Source organism: Mesocricetus auratus, unplaced genomic scaffold (assembly GCF_017639785.1).
Source record: "Mesocricetus auratus isolate SY011 unplaced genomic scaffold, BCM_Maur_2.0 Super-Scaffold_100013, whole genome shotgun sequence".
Taxonomy (NCBI): domain Eukaryota; kingdom Metazoa; phylum Chordata; class Mammalia; order Rodentia; family Cricetidae; genus Mesocricetus; species Mesocricetus auratus.
Genome location: NW_024429196.1, coordinates 74524220 through 74541542, shown reverse-complemented (window position 1 = coordinate 74541542; position 17323 = coordinate 74524220). Strand labels below are relative to the sequence as shown.

The 17323-nt window shown below is 48.7% G+C and overlaps 3 protein-coding genes across 3 annotated transcripts; 1 reads left to right on the top strand and 2 right to left on the bottom strand.

The window, feature by feature from the left end:
• Nucleotides 1–522: 522 nt before the first annotated feature.
• Nucleotides 523–1490, bottom strand: Higd2a (HIG1 hypoxia inducible domain family member 2A). The gene is made up of 2 exons (XM_005088453.4): nucleotides 1258–1490; nucleotides 523–947 (listed from the first exon to the last, which is right to left on the bottom strand). Exons 1-2 carry the CDS (start codon nucleotides 1409–1411, stop codon nucleotides 781–783), a joined length of 321 nt encoding a protein of 106 aa, XP_005088510.1. The 5' UTR covers nucleotides 1412–1490; the 3' UTR covers nucleotides 523–780.
• A 103-nt stretch (nucleotides 1491–1593) lies between these two features.
• Nucleotides 1594–8263, top strand: Nop16 (NOP16 nucleolar protein). The gene is made up of 5 exons (XM_040756000.1): nucleotides 1594–1817; nucleotides 1904–2012; nucleotides 3630–3699; nucleotides 5696–5802; nucleotides 7598–8263. The coding sequence occupies exons 1-5, from the start codon at nucleotides 1711–1713 to the stop codon at nucleotides 7739–7741; spliced, it is 537 nt and encodes a 178-aa protein (XP_040611934.1). The 5' UTR covers nucleotides 1594–1710; the 3' UTR covers nucleotides 7742–8263.
• A 2265-nt stretch (nucleotides 8264–10528) lies between these two features.
• On the bottom strand, nucleotides 10529–17004 carry Arl10 (ADP ribosylation factor like GTPase 10). Its single transcript, XM_005078337.4, has 4 exons — nucleotides 16729–17004; nucleotides 16080–16278; nucleotides 14844–15019; nucleotides 10529–12553 (listed from the first exon to the last, which is right to left on the bottom strand). Exons 1-4 carry the CDS (start codon nucleotides 16909–16911, stop codon nucleotides 12380–12382), a joined length of 732 nt encoding a protein of 243 aa, XP_005078394.1. The 5' UTR covers nucleotides 16912–17004; the 3' UTR covers nucleotides 10529–12379.
• Nucleotides 17005–17323: the final 319 nt, after the last annotated feature.

The window sequence follows — 17323 nt, the reverse complement described above, 5'->3', positions numbered from 1 at the left end:
AGAGCTAGTTCCAGGACAGCCTCCAAAAACAAACAAACAAACAAACAAACAAATAAATAAAGGCTACAGAAACTTTAAAATTGCTGGCAAAGATCCCCTCTCTCACCAAACAAAACCAATTTTGACCCACTGAACTAGAATCCCATGGAGGAACATTTGGGGATCTCTACTTTTAACTAGTGGCCAAATGACTTGACTGTTACTAGGAACGTTTGGGTGGCACTAGGCTCATGACTGGAGACTGAGCCTAGGGCCTTACAAGGAACACATGCTGTATCCCCAGGCCATTTAAATTTTTGATATAGGGTCTCACTAAGTTGCTCTACTAGCTGACCTTAAACTCTTGAACTTACTCACAGGCAAGATTCTTCTCTCCCAACCTTCAAAATTGTTGAGGCTATAGGCACTATCAGGCCCGCTGATTTTTCTAACGGCCAATCCTATCAAAAGCCTGCTCCTTCCTAAAAACATAGACCAGAAATCATGGTTTTGACCATGGGAATGAAACTAAGAAAGAATTCATCACATTGCAAACATATTAAGGTTTTATTAAGCAAAGTAGTTAAGGGGACACATCACGAATTTTTAGTGTGCAACCCAATTAAAGTCAACCTGGGATATCGGGTGGGGGGGTGTAAATCAGTCACAAAATCGGCCACTTCCTCACCCAAATGACAACAGGGTACTGTCAGAAAAGGAGGGAATAAGTCTGACAGGGCTGTTTGTTGCTCCTGGGTTTTATAATGATTTCCATGGAGCTTTCAAGGCCCGGCCATACACTCAAGATCGAGACTTCATAGCAGATGCCGCTAACCCCAGCAAGATGGCAACGACCGTGAAACCCTGGGCAGCGATCCGGGTGCGCATCATTATCTGGGAGCGGTGGCTCTGGCCGCGGTGGAAGCAGTAAAGGCCATAGGAGAGGGCAGCCGCCGTACCCAGACAGCCTGGGGAGAGGACAACACAGGGGGCAACAGGTTGGGTCCTGCAGATGCCTGGAGGATGCAGCCCGCCCCCGCTTTCCCAGAGGCACGATTTGTAGACGACACAGGAGGGCGGCAGTGGGTCGTCCTCCTCCCGCTTCATCAGGCCCCGCAACACGTTCCGATCCGTTCCAGTCCTCCCCGCCCTGTCCTTTTCGTCGTGTCTTCGGTCCACTCCCTCTCCCCTTCTCAAGGCGTGCCTGGTCTTCCCCTATTTCATTCCCCCCCGAAACCACTGTCGCCTCGGTCTGCGGTTCCTAAAGCACACACTTACCTATGGGGACCATCGGGTTCTCACGAGTCTTGCGAATAAACTTGTCCTTGAAGCTCTCTGGGTTGCTGTAGACCGTGGGGGTGAAGCCCTCGATGACTGGGGTCTGGGACGGATCGAAAGGCGCCTCTGAACTCACAGGACGCGGAGCCGCCATACCCACCGGCACAGAAACAGGTAGGACAAAAATTCGGTCGCCGAACCCCGCCTTGTGGTGACGAGGTCACTACGAGGGCGGGGGAATAGCCTGCTGAGGGTAGTACGCAGGCGTCATTGCCAGTTGCATTCTGGGAGTTGTATTAAGTCAGTGTGGTGGCGCTACTAAGAAGACTACATTTCCCGAGAATCCCTGCGCGCGCTGGGTCACCGAGCCCGTTAACACGCGGTGCTGAGAGTGTGATCCGGAGTTTGAGCTGCTGCTTCCGAGTTTGAGCTGCTGGTGCGGCAGTCTACGCGATGCCCAAGGCCAAGGGAAAGACTCGGAGGCAGAAGTTCGGTTACAATGTCAACCGAAAGCGTCTGAACCGGAATGCTCGTCGGAAGGCTGCGCCACGGATCGAGTGGTGAGGGGCCAGTTAGGAGGCAGGGGGCCTCGGCTGGGGTCGGCGGCGAGGTGACAGAATCTCGATCTCTCTTTCTTTGCGGTTAGCTCCCACATCCGACATGCCTGGGACCACACCAAATCCGTGCGGCAGAACCTGGCGGAGATGGGGTTGGCCGTGGACCCCAACAAGGCGGTTCCCCTCCGTAAGAGGAAGGTACTGATGAAGCAAGTTTCAGGCACTTGGCTCATCTCCAGCCTAGCCATCCCTTATTTTCCTTCTCTACCACCTTCCTTCATTGAGCTGAGTTTCAGAAGCCTTCCCGTATCTTCCACAAAGTCATTTTGCTTGCACCAATTCTGGTCAAAGCCCCCTAACGACTCACACTCCCCGTCAACACACACATGGACTTGGTTTGTGGTGTCGTTCCTCCTCCACTTAACATTTCTTCTCTGGCCGGGCGTTGGTGGCGCACGCCTTTAATCCCAGCACTCGGGAGGCAGAGGCAGGCGGATCTCTGTGAGTTCGAGGCCGGGCTGGACGGATAGCCTCCGAAACAATACAGAGAAACCCTGTCTCGAAAAAACAAACAAACAAACAAAAAACCAAAAACATTTCTTCTCGGGCCTGTTTTGGAGCTCAGGGGAATTTCCAGAATGTATCTTTTTTTCTGTCCTTAACTGTCCAGACCCTGAGATCTTTGCTTCCTAAACTTCCTTTGGTTATGCTTAACCTGAGACATCTAGTTACTTCCCAGCAATTCTATATGGACCACCCTTTGAACCTTTCAAAAGTAGCACCCCACATCACCCACTAACCTGTTTCCTGCTTTATTTTATTTTATTTATTTTTTTAAAGGTTTTATTTATTACATATACAGTATTCTGCCAGAAGAGGACACCAGATTGAATTGTGGATGGTTGTGAGCCACCATGTGGTTGCTGGGAATTGAACTCAGGACCCCTGGAAGAGCAGCCAGTGCTCTTAACCACTGAGCCATCTCTCTAGCCCCTCCTGCTTTATTTTAATTCATAGCAATTTATTTATTTATTTATTTATTTAGGTTTTTCGAGACAGGGTTTCTCTGTATTGTTTTGGAGCCTGTCCTGGAACTCCCTCTGTAGACCAGGCTGGCCTCGAACTCACAGAGATCCACCTGCCTCTGCCTCCCGAGTACTGGGATTAAAGGCGTGTGCCACCAACGCCCGGCAATTCATAGCAATTTTAAGTACATGATGGCATATTATTTGTTTGCACATCTGTATATTGAATGTGCCTCTTAATCCCTTAGCATATCTTGTGTTTTGTTCTCTACTAAATTCCCAGGAAGTGTAAGATGTGACAGGTTAATTAACCCAACAAATGGGCTTGCTGGGTGAATTTGCCCGTTGACTCTAGGCAAGTTTCTCTCTCTATTCCTTCATGCAAGGAATGAAGGTGTTTTTGGTTTTTTGAGACAAGGTTTCTCTGTGTAACAGTTCTGACTGTCCTGGAACTTGCTCTGTAGACCAGGCTGACCTTGAACTCACAGAGATCCACCTGCTTCTGACTCCTGAGCACTGCTGGGATTACAGGTGTGCACCATCGCCCAGCAACATTTTTTTTTTTTAATGTAACGCTCTAACTAAGCACTGTTAGGTAACTGACATGGAGAAGATATCTGACATCACTTTTCATGTACAGTGTTTCACTGTGTTACCACACAGCAGATTAGGAGAGGTGTAGGTAGTCACAAGAAGATGAATTGCTTGTTGAAAAACATAATATGGGTGTAATATCTGTGATCAAAGGAGCTTGTCTGCTGGTCTCATAGGCTTCGTTCTTTCTTTACAGGTAAAGGCCATGGAGGTAGACACGGAGGGGAGACCCAAGGACCTTGTGCGGAAGCCCTATGTGCTGAATGGTGAGTGTGGGCTGAGCTCTAGGCCACCAGCCTGCCCTGACAAGGCAGGAAAGGCACCCAGTCTCTTCACTACAGCGGGAGAGACCAAGATTCAGAGGAGAAGCAATCTGATCTAAGGCTCAGAAGTAGTACTGTGTCATAGCTGAAACAATTTCCGGCTAAAATTGATGAGATTTAAATGTATGAACTAAGGTAAGACAGAGACATTCACAGAAGATAAAATCAGGTGTCTGCAAGGGTGAAAAAGAGCATTAAGTCTCAGGTTTATTCCAGTTTCTCATGTACTTAAAGGTGAACTGCTTTGTAGAGATTCTGCTGTCATTAATCTTTCCAGTGACTTTCAGGAAAGGAAGAGAATATTCTGGAATTCTCACCTACCCTTTCCTAGCCTACTGTAGGTTTATTGTTATTTCTGTATTTGTGAGCTGGGAATTGAACCCAGGGCCTCATGAATGCTAAAGTTACACCTTCATTCGGTGTTTTTTGCTTTTCTTTTCTTTTTGTTGTTGTTGTTTTCTCGAGTGCCAGGATTAAAGGTGTGAACCACTACTATCAGGCACATAGACACCTGTTTGATACGAAATTACTTGAGTCCTGTCTTTAGCTTATCTTACAATTTAGGGGCTGGAGAGATGGCTTAGAGGTTAAGAGCACTGACTGCTCTTCCAGAGGTCCTGAGTTCAATTCCCAACAACTATATGGTGGTTCATAACCTTCTATAATAAGATCTGGTGGCCTCTTCTGGCCTGCAGGCATACATGCAGATAAAACACATATATAAATAATAAATCTTAAAAAAAATAGTTCATTAAAAAATTTACAGAGTTCAGTGTGGGGGGAAAGAATTATTACAGCTGATTGTATATACAAAAATACATATACTTACTGTAGTCATATAATTTTTTTTTGGTTTTTTTCTCTAGACAGTGTCTGTGTTACTCTGGCTGGCCTTGAACTCACAGGGATCCACCTGCCTCTGTTTCCTAAGTTCTGGAATTAAAGGTGTATGCCATTATGTCCTGTAAGAATTTTTTTAAGTTTTTATAAACTGTAGCTAAAAATTTACATATAACTTACCTTCTTGGCCTTTTAAAAATGTGCAGTTCAGCCAGGCAGTGGTGATGAATGCTTTAAATCCCTGTACTTGGGAGGCAGAAGCAGGCAGATCTCTGAGTTTGAAGCCAGCCTGATTTACAGAGTGAGTTCCAGGACAGCCAGAGCTACACAGGAAACCCTGTCTTCAAAAACCAAACAAATAAAATGTACAGTTCAGTCATGTTGAATATATTCATACTGCTGTATACCAGCTCTCCTGAACTTTGGTTTTGCAAAGCTGAGGCTGCCTTTGACAACCAGGTCGTAGACAATTTTCACTGTAAGAGATTTTAGTGCCTCACACTTGGATCTGAGTTGACTACATCATTTCTATATTTTGCCCCATTTACCTAGCTTTTCTTACCTGGCTAAGATGAGATTGATTTCATGGTCTTGTTCTTGCTGGGAAAGCATGCTTTGCTACTGTCTGCTGACAGTGTGTCTGGCTTTTATTTGTGGGTTTTGTTTGTTTGGACAGAGTCTTGTTATATAGCCCCCTTCATATGGAGCAGTAAGAATCTGGGTCTAGCCCTGCAGCTCTAATGTTGAGCAATTCAGACCTTCCCATGTCAAATACTGCAATAGTACCCAAGAAGAGCTGTTCTGGTGGTAGTGGAGCTCAAAGGGAGCCCAGCTTTGCATCTTTCTGCCCTGGGGCTGGTAGTGATTAAGCCTGGTAAGCTTAGTGTGTTTCACTTTAAACCACAGCTTGAGAATTGCTTTTCAGGGAGGCAGACTTTGGGATTCTAGAACCTGAAAAAGAGAGTTCTGACTTTGAATATGGGGATGTGCTGTTAGTACAAGAATTCTTGTGTCATGGGATTGGATGGAGGGGTGTTTGGGCAGCTCAAATAATGCAGAAGGTGATGCCTTATTCCATTTCTGGCTTCTTTTACTCCAGACCTGGAAGCAGAGGCCAGCCTCCCAGAGAAGAAAGGAAATACCTTATCTCGGGACCTCATTGAATATGTTCATTACATGGTGGAGAATCATGGGGAGGACTATAAGGTGAGGCCTACTGTGAGGAGCCACTTGGGCTTATTGGGAAAATACACTGCACTGTTTCAGCCTGATCTTCGACTGAATAGAATGAAAGAGGTCTAAGAAAGCATCCCATTGTTTCAAGATTCTTAAGTTCATAATTGCTTTCCCTGCCTGTATGTGTATTCCTGGGAAGGGGTGGTGGTGGTAACTACAGTTATAAACATGAGATGCCATGTGAATGAGAACTCTAACTGCTGAGCTATCTCTCCAGCCCTTTGGGCTTTCTTTGAAGTGTGTATGTGTGTGTGTGTGTGTGTGTGTGTGTGTGTGTGTGTGTGTGTGTGTGTGTGTGAGGGAGGGAGGGAGGGAGGGAGGGAGGGAGAGGTGGGGGGAAGGAGAGAGAGAAGAGACAGTTTTCAGGGTAATTCTTGACATCCGCCTTATTGAGGCAGGTTTCCTTTTTTGCTGCTGTGCTCCGTAACCCAGTTTAGCTGGTCTTGTAGTGGGTTCTTCTCTGTTAGCCTCCCATCACACTAAGAACGTACTGGGATTAAAGATGCACACCGCTGCATTTAACTTCTTATATAGGTTCTGGGGAGTGAACTCAGAACATCAGGCTTATATAATGTGCTGGCTAGCTGGAGTCATTGGAGAGGGAGCCTCAATTGAGAAAATGTCTCCATATGATTAGGCTGTAGGCAAGCCTTTAGGGCATCTCTCTCTCTCTCTCTCTCTCCTTGTTTTTTTTTTTTTGTTTGTTTGTTTGTTTGTTTTAGGCAGGGTTTCTCTGTGTAGCCCTGGCTGTCCTAAAACTTGCTATGTAGACTAGGCTAGCCTTGAACTCACAGAGCTCCACCTGCTTCTGTCTCCTGAGTGCTGGGATTAAAGCCATGTGCCACCACACCAGGCACCAGGATGGGGCATTTTCTTCTTTTTTTTTCCCCTTCGGTTTTTCGAGACAGGGTTTTTCTGTGTAGCTCTAGCTGTCCTGGAACAGACCAGACTGGCCTTGAACTCACAGAGATCTACCTGCCACTGACTCCCAAGTGCTAGGCTTAAGGTAATGTGCCACCATGCCCAGCTCGAATTTTGTTAGTGATTGGGATGGGGGAGGGCCCAGCCCACTGTGGCCCTGGGTTCTACAGGAAAGCATCAGTTCCTGCTTCCAAGGACCATGACTCAGGATATATGAGCCAAGTGAACTCTTTCCTTCCTAAGTTGCTTTTGGTCATGATGTTTTGTTACAGCCACAGAAACCATAACCAAGACACTGTAGCAAGTGCTTTATCCTGCAAGCGGTTTCCCTGTTGATTTCTTTAATGTTAACTGTTGCTTCATTTTGCAAATTCACCTCATTGAATTCCAGCCTCCTGTACAAAGGCAGTGTTAGGTATTTCCCTGGCTTTTTATAAAGATCTGCTGGCACACATTTTTTGTTTGGTTGTAGCCCTTTCTGTCTGGAACTCACTCTGTAGACCAGGCTGACCTCAAACTCAGAGATCCGTCTGCCTGTCTCCCTTCTTTTTTTTTTCCTTTATTATTTTGTGTGTAGTGCCTGCATGTATGTATGTACATCACGTGTGTGTCTGGTGCCTGAGGTCAGAAGAGGGCATCAGACACCTTAGGACTGGAGTTGTGAGCCATGCTGGGTCCTCTAAGAACAGCCAGTGCTCGTAATCTCTGAACCAGCTCTCCAGCCCTCTAATGACTTCTGAGGTGGGAAATCTGGACCTCCAGGGTAGGAAGTGGCATGCTTAATTTAGGCAAAGCTAGGATTTAGATTTGACTTTCTTCATGTTGTCTTTCTTTCGTAATATAGGCTATGGCCCGGGATGAGAAGAATTACTATCAAGATACACCAAAGCAGATTCGGAATAAGATCAATGTTTATAAGCGCTTTTATCCAACAGAGTGGCAAACCTTCATCGATTCTTTGCAAAATAAGAAGATGGAGGTTGACTGAGTGGTGGGCACCCCCATACTTAGGTCTACTGGACCAAAGAAACCAAAGCCAGGTTTTATGGCAAGGAGTATATTGTTTCAGACGATGCTGGCAAAGTCCTATAGAATCAGGCTTTATATACACACACACATATATACACTCGTGAGAAGAAACTTTTTTTCTTTTTTCTTTTTTTCTTTTTGAGAGAAAGAGGGTCTTTCTAATAGCTGTAGATGACCTGGAACTCAACTTTGTAGGCTGGGCTGGCCTCAAACCCAGAGATCAACCTGCATTTGCTCCTAGTGCTGGGATTAAGGGGAAAGTTGTGCCCCTACACCTAGCTGGAGAAGGAACTCTTTAGGGGCCATGGCTTATGCTCTCTTGGGCTCAGAAAGGCCAGGGCTTGCTGCTCAGTGTCCAGAGGTGATGCTTTGATTGTGATCTGTACATGTAAAGAGCATTTTACCTGTGTAATGGGGTTTCTGCTATTTTGAGACAGGGTTTCTCTGTAGCCCTGACTGGGATTAAAGTCATGTGCCACCAGTTGTGTAAGGGTTTTGTGTTTACTATGCCCAGCTAAGCTCTTTCCCAGGGAAAACTAACTTTATTAGGGCAGACGGATCATCAAGCTTGACAAGTACTGCAGTCATGGGCATTTGTAGGTACCACCTTCTTCCTCGAGTGCTCTCAGCCTCGGTTTCCTCCGGAACCTTGCCAGGAAGCCTGGGCTGCCTGTGGGAGGGTAAGGACTCAGGCCCTATTTGCTCACTTTTGATTACTTTTGTTGGCCATGGCGTAAAGAAAACATCAGGGAGCTGGGCGTTGGTGGCGTACGCCTTTAATCCCAGCACTCGGGAGGCAGAGGCAGGTGGATCTCTGAGTTCGAAGCCAGCCTGGTCTACAGAGTGAGTTCCAGGACAGCCTCCAAAACAATACAGAGAAACCCTGTCTTGAAAAACACCACAAAAACGCAAAAGACAAAACATCAGGGACCTAAAACTGCCCTCTGAGACTGGCAGACCACTAGGTACTGCTCCACTGTGTGTCGCCCACTGTGCTCCATGATGTGGCCATGTCTGGGGCAAGGCCTGCTGCGTGCATTAGCATGAAAAGGTGATGTCTGTTTTGCAACAGGATCATAGGCAAGGGGTGAGGTGGGCATTTTAAGACCTAACTGTCCCCAACTATGAATCATGTAAAAGCCTCTTGAATTGCCAGAAATTCCTCTTGGGAGCACCTATAGTCTCCAGTATACTTGAAAAGCACGTCTTTATACATTGCCTGTGTCATTTGGAAAGATGTACTTTTTGTGTTTTCGAGACAGGGTTTCTTTGTATTGTTTTGGAGGTTGTCCTGGAACTCACTCTGTAGACCAGGCTTACCTTGAACTCACAGAGATCCGCCTGCCTCTGCCTCCCAAGAGTTAGGATTAAAGGCGTGTGCCACCAACGCCCTGTTAAAAATGTACATTTTAAAAGTTATATTTATATTTTATGTATGAGTGATCTGCATGCCAGAAGACGGCATCAGATATCATTATAGATGGCTTTGAGGTACCATGTGGTTGCTGGGAATTGAACTCAAGACCTCTGGAAGAGCAGTCAGTGCTCTTAACCTCTGAGCCATCTCTCCAGCCCTCGAGCATGTAAGTTTTCTGTGTCCTTTTAACTGAAGACGAGGCCACTGTGCAAGCGGTGTGAGCTGCACTCTCACTCATGTTGCCCTTAACCTTGCCTGATGCCCCTTGCCAAACTGAGCTGCTCGCAAGGACTCTGCCTGGGCTCTAGTGTCTGCCCAAGGCATGTACTCAGGACATGCGTGTGGCCTTCTGGCCCTGAGTGTGGAGGGAGAAGTGTTTTTTAGCTTTGGCTGTCTTGAAACTCTATATAGACCAGGCTGGCATCCAGCTCATAGGGATCCATCGGCCTCTGCCTCCCTAGTGTTGCCTTTAATGGTGTGCGCCATTATGCCCAGTTGGCAGAAGACTTCTGAGCTGGTTTCTGTTCCCCTCACTCTGGTACTATCCAGTAGATCCCTTTCCAGGAGTTAGAAAGTGTTAGGTCACTGTCTCGAAGGTCAAGGGGGTTAAGGACTGGAACTTGCTGTCTGATAACTCACTTTCCAGAGCTGCCCTGACAGGACCTATAAACACAAGGCACACTCCTCCCTCAGGATGAAGATTCACTAGACATACCCATTTTGGCATTGTGTGCCTCAGAACCTGCTGACAGTCCAGCTCACACAGTTGTCCTTGGTGGCCCTATGCATCTGGGCACATGTAGTGGACAGAAAGACACTTTCCACACATTGAGGAACTCTACCCCTGGCCCTCTGATGCTCATCTTCCAGGTATAGCAACTAGAAAGGACTGCCCTCTGAGGCTGGGAGGTAAAAGTGTCTGCTCAGCCTCAATTTGGTCTGAGGTCTGGACCCATGACAGGTGATGCCATAGACAGTCCAAAGCCAGCTTGTAATGTTGGCAGTTCCTCCCAGACAATTAAGTGCAGAGTGCCCAGAAAGTGGTTACTGGGTTTGTTGCTTTTTTCCTAGTGCTTGGGATTTGAACCTAGCACATGCTGGGCAAGCACTCCACCAAACTCAGATCACCAGGCTTTCGTGGCAAGCTGCCTGCTGAGTCACCTCACAAGCCTGCCTGGCTTTTTACTGAGTCAAGGTCTCACCTAATTAATTGTCCAGACAGTCCTCGAACTCACTCTGTAAACCAGGCAGACCTCAACTGTGCCTTCTCCCAGGTAGCTAGGATCACAGACCACTAGGCCTGGCCTCTGGTAAAGCTGCTTCAGTAGACACAGTGAAACTCTTTATTCTGAAATTCATCCCTCCACCTGGGGGACTATGACAGTTATACACAATGATACTCATTAGACAAGGGACTTTAAACCATAAAAAAGGGTTCTTCTCAACAAGTCTGGTTCCAAGGTAAGCTTTAAGCACTGGAGAATAAGGTGGAATCCTGAGAACAATGATACAAACTTCCTAATGGCAAGATGAGAAGTAGCCAACAAAACTGCAAATACTCTAAAATCCAAGTCATTCCTTAAATATTTAATACAAAAGCAGAAAAATCACTTCTAGTGAGACTGATTTGTCTTGTGATAATTCCATTCTTATGGGCAGGAGTCTAAGGGCACAGTGGGTCCCTCTTCTGATAACTCTGCTCACTTCAACTTGTAAGCTTTCCACTTCCCAGGCTATATGTTGGGCAATTGGTAAACAACGTATTCTCAAAATGCAAACAAAGCCAGGCATGATGGCTCAATGCTTCCTGAAATCAGCACATGGGAGGTTGAGGAAGGACGACTTCCATGAACTCAAGGCCAGCCTGGGCTAGAGTAACAGCTTGTCTCAAAAAAAGGGGGGAGGGAGTAAAGCCTTAAAGAAAAGCAGTCCGTAGGTGTTCTCTCATTCAGCAGCCTTGGCAGACCAAAGTTTCTTTGCTTGCATCAGTGTCAGCACAAAGACCGTTTTTGCATTGATTGCCACAGTCACGGAATGTTCATTGCAGAGAACACAGAATTTCGTTGTTTTCTGGCAAATAAATGATCCCAGAAGGCTGGATGATGTACCCAAAGCCACACTGATGGCTCTTCTACTAGTCCTGTCCTATGTCCTGGGCCGTATAGTAGAATCAATGTACTAAGTTCCCTTGAAGTGCTTGTCTCCAGTTATGGTCTCAAGGCTGGGGCGGGGAGAGGGAGCTATAGTTCTGTCTCCATTGATACCTGTAGGTTACCTCAGTGTCCATCATGATTCCAGACAATTCTCAAAGCTTCAAGTTTTCTGTGACAATCTAGGGTTTTGATTACAGCACCTATAAACACAACCTTGAACTTTGGCCTATTCCTTTGATAAATAAATAAATAAGATGCCCCCTCCCCCCCCCAATCCAGTCTCGTTCCAGTACTCAGGTTCCTTCTTTCTCTACACTTGTGTAAACATGGGCATTGGCAAAGTTAGTACAAAAGCATCAGGTCATCTCCTTCACCCTGTGTGGTGAACTGCACTTTGTGGTCAATAAAGGCTGGCAGGCCAGGCCTTAACAGCAGGGAGGTGTTCAGAGTATTCTCTGCTAAAGTCTTCAAGTTGGTCCTTATTTGGCATTGCCAGGACTGGCATTTAGAAAAAAACCTAGGAAATCACCTCCTTTTAAAAATGATGGCCGTGGGGCCAGAAAGGCAGAAACACAAGGCCACAGACAAAGCAGGGGCTAGAGGGTGATGAGGGCCTGGGAGCAAGGATTTACTGTGCTCCACCCAGAACCTTCCCACATGGACAGTGTCTGATGTCACCAGGAGGGAACAGTGAAAAGGGGGGCTCAGGAGTACCTATGACACCCACACTGGTTGGTCAGCCAGTAGGGCCTGCGGGGAAGGAGCACTAAGCCCGCTGAGCATTACCTGTGTGGAAAGGCGAGCGGAGCTGGAGCTACACTATGTGAAGCAGTCACCATCTCCTCTGCCTGACACCTGCCCCAAGTCCGCTCATCAGGAAGGCTTCTACATGATTCTGGCCATGCTCCTGAGCGGACAAAGGAGGTGTTGCTACAGTGCTCCTGCCCAAGGCCTAGGCTGGCAATGAAGATGCAGGAGGAAGCAGAATTGTGGCCTCCAAGGCTGGGCAGCAAGCGGGTGGCCCCAGTTAGGAGAGAAGCTCCAAGAGCAGTTTCCAGATGCGCACGGTGCCAGGTTCCTCGAAGTTAGATCCTTCAGGGGCAATGCTGGCCCCCAGGAGGAAAACCTCCCTCTGGTTGTGACTAGCAAGCAAGCCCAGCTCCCGCTGCAGCTCCACCATACTCATGGCTCCACTCAGGTCCTGCAAGGAACACAAGCATGGCTGTCAGACAATGCTAGCAGTGTGACCCCACCCTTGTCATCCATGAGGGACATAAGTGTTCAGCTAGTACTCTGGGAAAAGCAGAACCCTACATGGCAGGAGGTACCTGTAGATCTTACTGAATAAACCGTGTCCTCCTCCATCCTGACTCTCCTTTGTGGCACCCTCTTTTCATGGAACACTCACCAGTGTGGTAAGAAACATTTCTTCTGCCCTTCCTACTGTCAGGCACCACGATGGGCATCTGCCTTCCAAGTCTCTGATTCTCAGCCCATGTAAGTGATGACAAAGTTGGTTCAATGAAGTCATTTAGCTCCAGTAACAGTGATAGATGGCAGAGCTAGGTTCCCAATTAATATTGATAACCAAACTTGTCTTTTGAACCTTTTGGAATCCCTACTCCATTTTTTTTTTCCTTTTTTTGAGACAGGTTCTCTGTATAGCTCTGAGTGTCCTGGAACTCACGCTGTAGACCAGGCTAGCCTTGAACTCAATGATCTGCCTGCCTCTGCCTCCTGAGTGTGGGAACTAAAAGCGTGTATCACCAGTACCCAATTCTTTCTTTTTTTTTTTTTTTTTTTTTTTTGGTTTTTCGAGACAAGGTTTCTCTGTGGCTTTGGAGGCTGTCCTGGAACTCACTCTGTAGACCAGGCTGGCCTCGAACTCACAGAGATACCCCTGCCTATGCCTCCTGAGGGCTGGGATTAAAGGCGTGCACCACCAACACCAGGCTCAGTACCCATTTCTTATACCTACTATGTAAGATCATATAGTGAGGTAACTTCCAGACAATCTAGCTTGGATGGGGGTGAGGGAAAAGGCTACTAGATACTGTAGTTGGCAATGATACCTTCAAGTTTTATCACTGCCTCAAGATTCTTGAAGCAATTCGTACATGGCAGGCCCTCGCTTGTTGCCTACTGTGGTGGTTTGAATGAAAATGACTCTCTCAGGCTCATGTATTTGAATGCTTGGCTCAAGGTTAGTAGAACTGTTTAAAATGGGTTAGGGATTGTGGCTTTGTAGGAGGAAGTATGGTGGTGGGAGTCTTCAAGGTTTCAACAGTGACTGTAAGCAAGCCACCAATATACTCAAGTCACCTTGATCATGGTGTCTCTTCATAGAAACAGAAAAGTAACTAAAATGCTATAAAACTTTTTTTAAAGACAACAAAAGGCTCCAAGACACCATTAATAGTGGCACTAGGGCTGGGCTTAGTGGCACGTCTTTAATCCCAGCACTTGGGAGACAGAGGCAGGTGGATCTCCATAGATTTGAGACCAACCTGGTCTACATATTGAGCTCCAGGACAGCCAGGGCTGTCTCAAAAAAAAAAAAAAAAAAAAAAGTTAAATCAGAACAGGCATAAATGGGAACTGTTCCAGGTAGACAAATGGTGGCTGTATTTATAAATACTTATCAAGTGTTCCCTGACAGGCAGGGCAAATCTGAGATCAAAGAGACAAGTGAGAAACGCTGGTGCAAGCCTCAAGGCACTCTTTTTTTTTTTGGTTTTTCGAGACAGGGTTTCTCTGTGGCTTTGGAGGCTGTCCTGGAACTCACTCTGTAGACCAGGCTGGCCTCGAACTCACAGAGATCCGCCTGCCTCTGCCTCCCAAGTGCTGGGATTAAAGGCGTGCGCCACCAACGCCCGGCTCAAGGCACTCTTGACAGTGGCGGTCCACTGTAGTTGAGGATTGCACATGAAGTCTGTCTCTGGTCCTGAGAGGACATATCTTTCTTTGCAGGGGAGTTGTTGGGGTTGGGAGTTCAGAACCTAGGGCCTCACGCATATTAAACAAGCAACTTACTACTGAGTTCTACTCCAGCTCAACAACAGAAACTCTGAGGAAGATCTCTAATAACTTCAGGCATTTAGAGACTGCAGGCCTTTCATGGGAGTAGTCAGACTGAAGTGGGGTGATGGCTCTCAGGTGTTCACACTGCGCCTCAATACTGTGCACTCACTCATTATTAATGTACCCCACTTCTTGTCTGGGCTGCATAGTGCACATAAGTGCTCGAGATCCTGTCTCAAAACTCCAGAAAACCAAAGCATTCCAAAACTACACCTGGCATATAGAAAGCAATTAGTAGCTACTTCTTGCATCTCCCCTGGTTACAGAAGAGGCAGACAAGAGAAAAGACACAGTTAGTACGGGAAAGATGACAGGCGAAGGGGTAGAGACAGTATTTCAGGCACTCTCTGGACACAGAGCTCAAGCTCTAGCCCTCCCATGCTCCCCTCAGCCTACCTCCCGTGTCTCACCTGCTTGTTGGCCACTATAACAACAGGCAGATCAGGGTCCTTGTCCAGCAGTTTCTGCAGCTCCTGCCGAGCCCGGGGCAACCGTCGCCGATCAGACGAGTCCACCATGAACACCAGCACATCTACCTCATTGACAAATTCCTTCCAGTAGAAGCGCAGATTCTGGCTGCCTCCAACTGAAGAGAGGCCGAGGGCCAGGTCAGAGCCCAGGGCTCCCTGTGACCTGGCTCCACCCCACTTCCAGCTCCCAAGGTTCTACTACCCAGGGACAAAGAAAGCACATGGGCCAGAGCCAGTCAGCCCTCTTACGAGCTGCCTTTGCGAGCCGGTCTCCTCTTACTGAGCAGAGGTCCCAGCAGACCCAAAGGTACCCTCTGTGACAGTCCCTTCCTGGGACTGGCACATGGTATGCTACAAGTGGTAGCATCAGCTGTCTGTCTGCAGCTGCCTTGCCTCTTACCAGTTTCTAGCTTCCTTCCTGATCAGTGACAACTACGATCAAAAGTCTGGGGTCGGGATGCCTGGAAAAGTCAGACTCCCTTGCCTTGCCAGTGTACTGATGACTCATTCCCATTCATTCTTCTTATCCCTTTCTCTTCCCTTGGAAACACTGTGCAGGGTCACACTAAGCAAGGTTATCTACAGAGATAGTGTCTGCACCTGGGGCGGCCTTTCTGTTCCTTTTTGCCCTCTGCTCAGTTTCCCTTGGTTCCCCTGCAGCCCATTCTGGTTCTGCGTCTATTACCTGTCCACTCTAAATCCCCCAGAGCCTCAACACAATGCCTAGGCACGTAGCAGGCACTCATCAAGGATTTACTGAGTGCTTACCAGGTGCCAAGCACTGATCTGGGTGCTGGGGATACAGAAACGAGGAGCCTGGAGCTCTGCTCTGAGAACTCCCTCCCTTACCAGAACGGGCCAGGCAATCAGATAAGACACAGAAAGCAAGGCAGCAGAACACAGGAATGTGGCTAGAGGTTGTGGTTGGTCTTGGATAGGGGGTGGGGGCGTGTCTTCGAATGTCAGCTAGATGTGAGCTGAAGAGAGGCTGAGGAGGAGCCAGCCATGAACGAAGAAAAAGCAAGCATTTCAAAGCACAGAACAAGTTCCATGTGTCTGAGAGAGAAAGCAACGTGGTAAGGAACCTCCCCTGCTTAGACACACATTTTACAGACTCCTCCAAAGAATCTAAGCCCCGCCAGCAGTGATGATGGGGAGGCGGGGTCCCTTGCTCACTCTCTAACAGGTCCACCTCGAAATTCTTGGTGGGCAGCCGCACGGAGTTGAAGCCCCAGGTGGGGACGTGGCCTTCCAGCGGTGGCTTCCCAGACAGCATGCGCAGGAACGTGCTTTTCCCAGAGCCGTCTAAGCCCAGCACTAGCACTTCGCGCTGCTCCAGTTCCTCCAATGCCGGCTCGTCCTCCTCGTCCTCGGGCTGCGGGACAGAGATGAGGGCTGGTCTGCAATCCCTCCTGACCCTTCCTTTCCTAGGGACAACGAAGGCACGGCGGTGCCCACGCACGCATCCCTGGAGTAGCAGGGCAGGAGTTGCCTTTCGAGTCCTGAACTGAAAAACAGCCCTCACTTTTCTGTTTTCGCTCCCAGTGGTCTCGGACACACTCTTCCCTATCGCAGATCAGACTGTAACCCCGAGCCATTCCCAAGACCTCAGGGTCAGCCGCCCCCGGCCTGAGGGATCTACCCGGCATCCCCCGGGGCGGTGCCACTGCGCTCGCTCACCGCGCAGGTGCCAGGCTGGCTCCTGCGGCGCCCTCAGGGCTCCCGAACCCCGAGGACCGTCTTGCGTGGTCCAGGCCCCCGCACGAGCACTCGGCGCTGCCAGCAAGCGTAGGCCGCCCAGCCCTCGGCCGCTTTCCACACTCACCTCCCATTCGTCCCACTGAGGGAAGCGGGCGGTCTCCGCGCCCCACCAGGCCTCGCCTCGGTCCCAGCGCCGCTCCCGGCCGCGGCCAAAGTACGCTTTCCAGAGGATAAACAGCACCGAGCCCAGCACGGCCGCGGCGCCACCCAGAGCCAGCACCAATGGGCCCAGCGGCCGCGGCGCCATCTGGCCAGGGAGAGTCGCTCAGGCCCGCGCAAAGCCGACCAGCCAGCCGCGGAAGATGGTGCTGTGGCCGCGCCCACCCGCGCGACCCCGCCACACTACAAGCCCCACAATGCACCGCTTCCCGCGACGGCGGCGTGCGCCTCGAGGCGGGGATGGGGGGCTCGGGTGGGCGGGCCTTCCGGCTAGGGGGCATGGTCTGAAGTTTCGGTTAGTGGGCTCGGCCTGCGGTGCGTATTCCGCTCCCGTGGCCAGCGTGGGAGCCGCGAGGCTGTGCGGGTCTGTTGAGCCCCCTCAGAACTTCAGAGAAAGGAACACAGATTTAGGAGGTGCTGAGGCCGCGCCGCAGTACAATGTTCTAATTTTACATTCAAAACTAAGCCGATATCCCTTGGCTATCTCTCAGAACAACAAA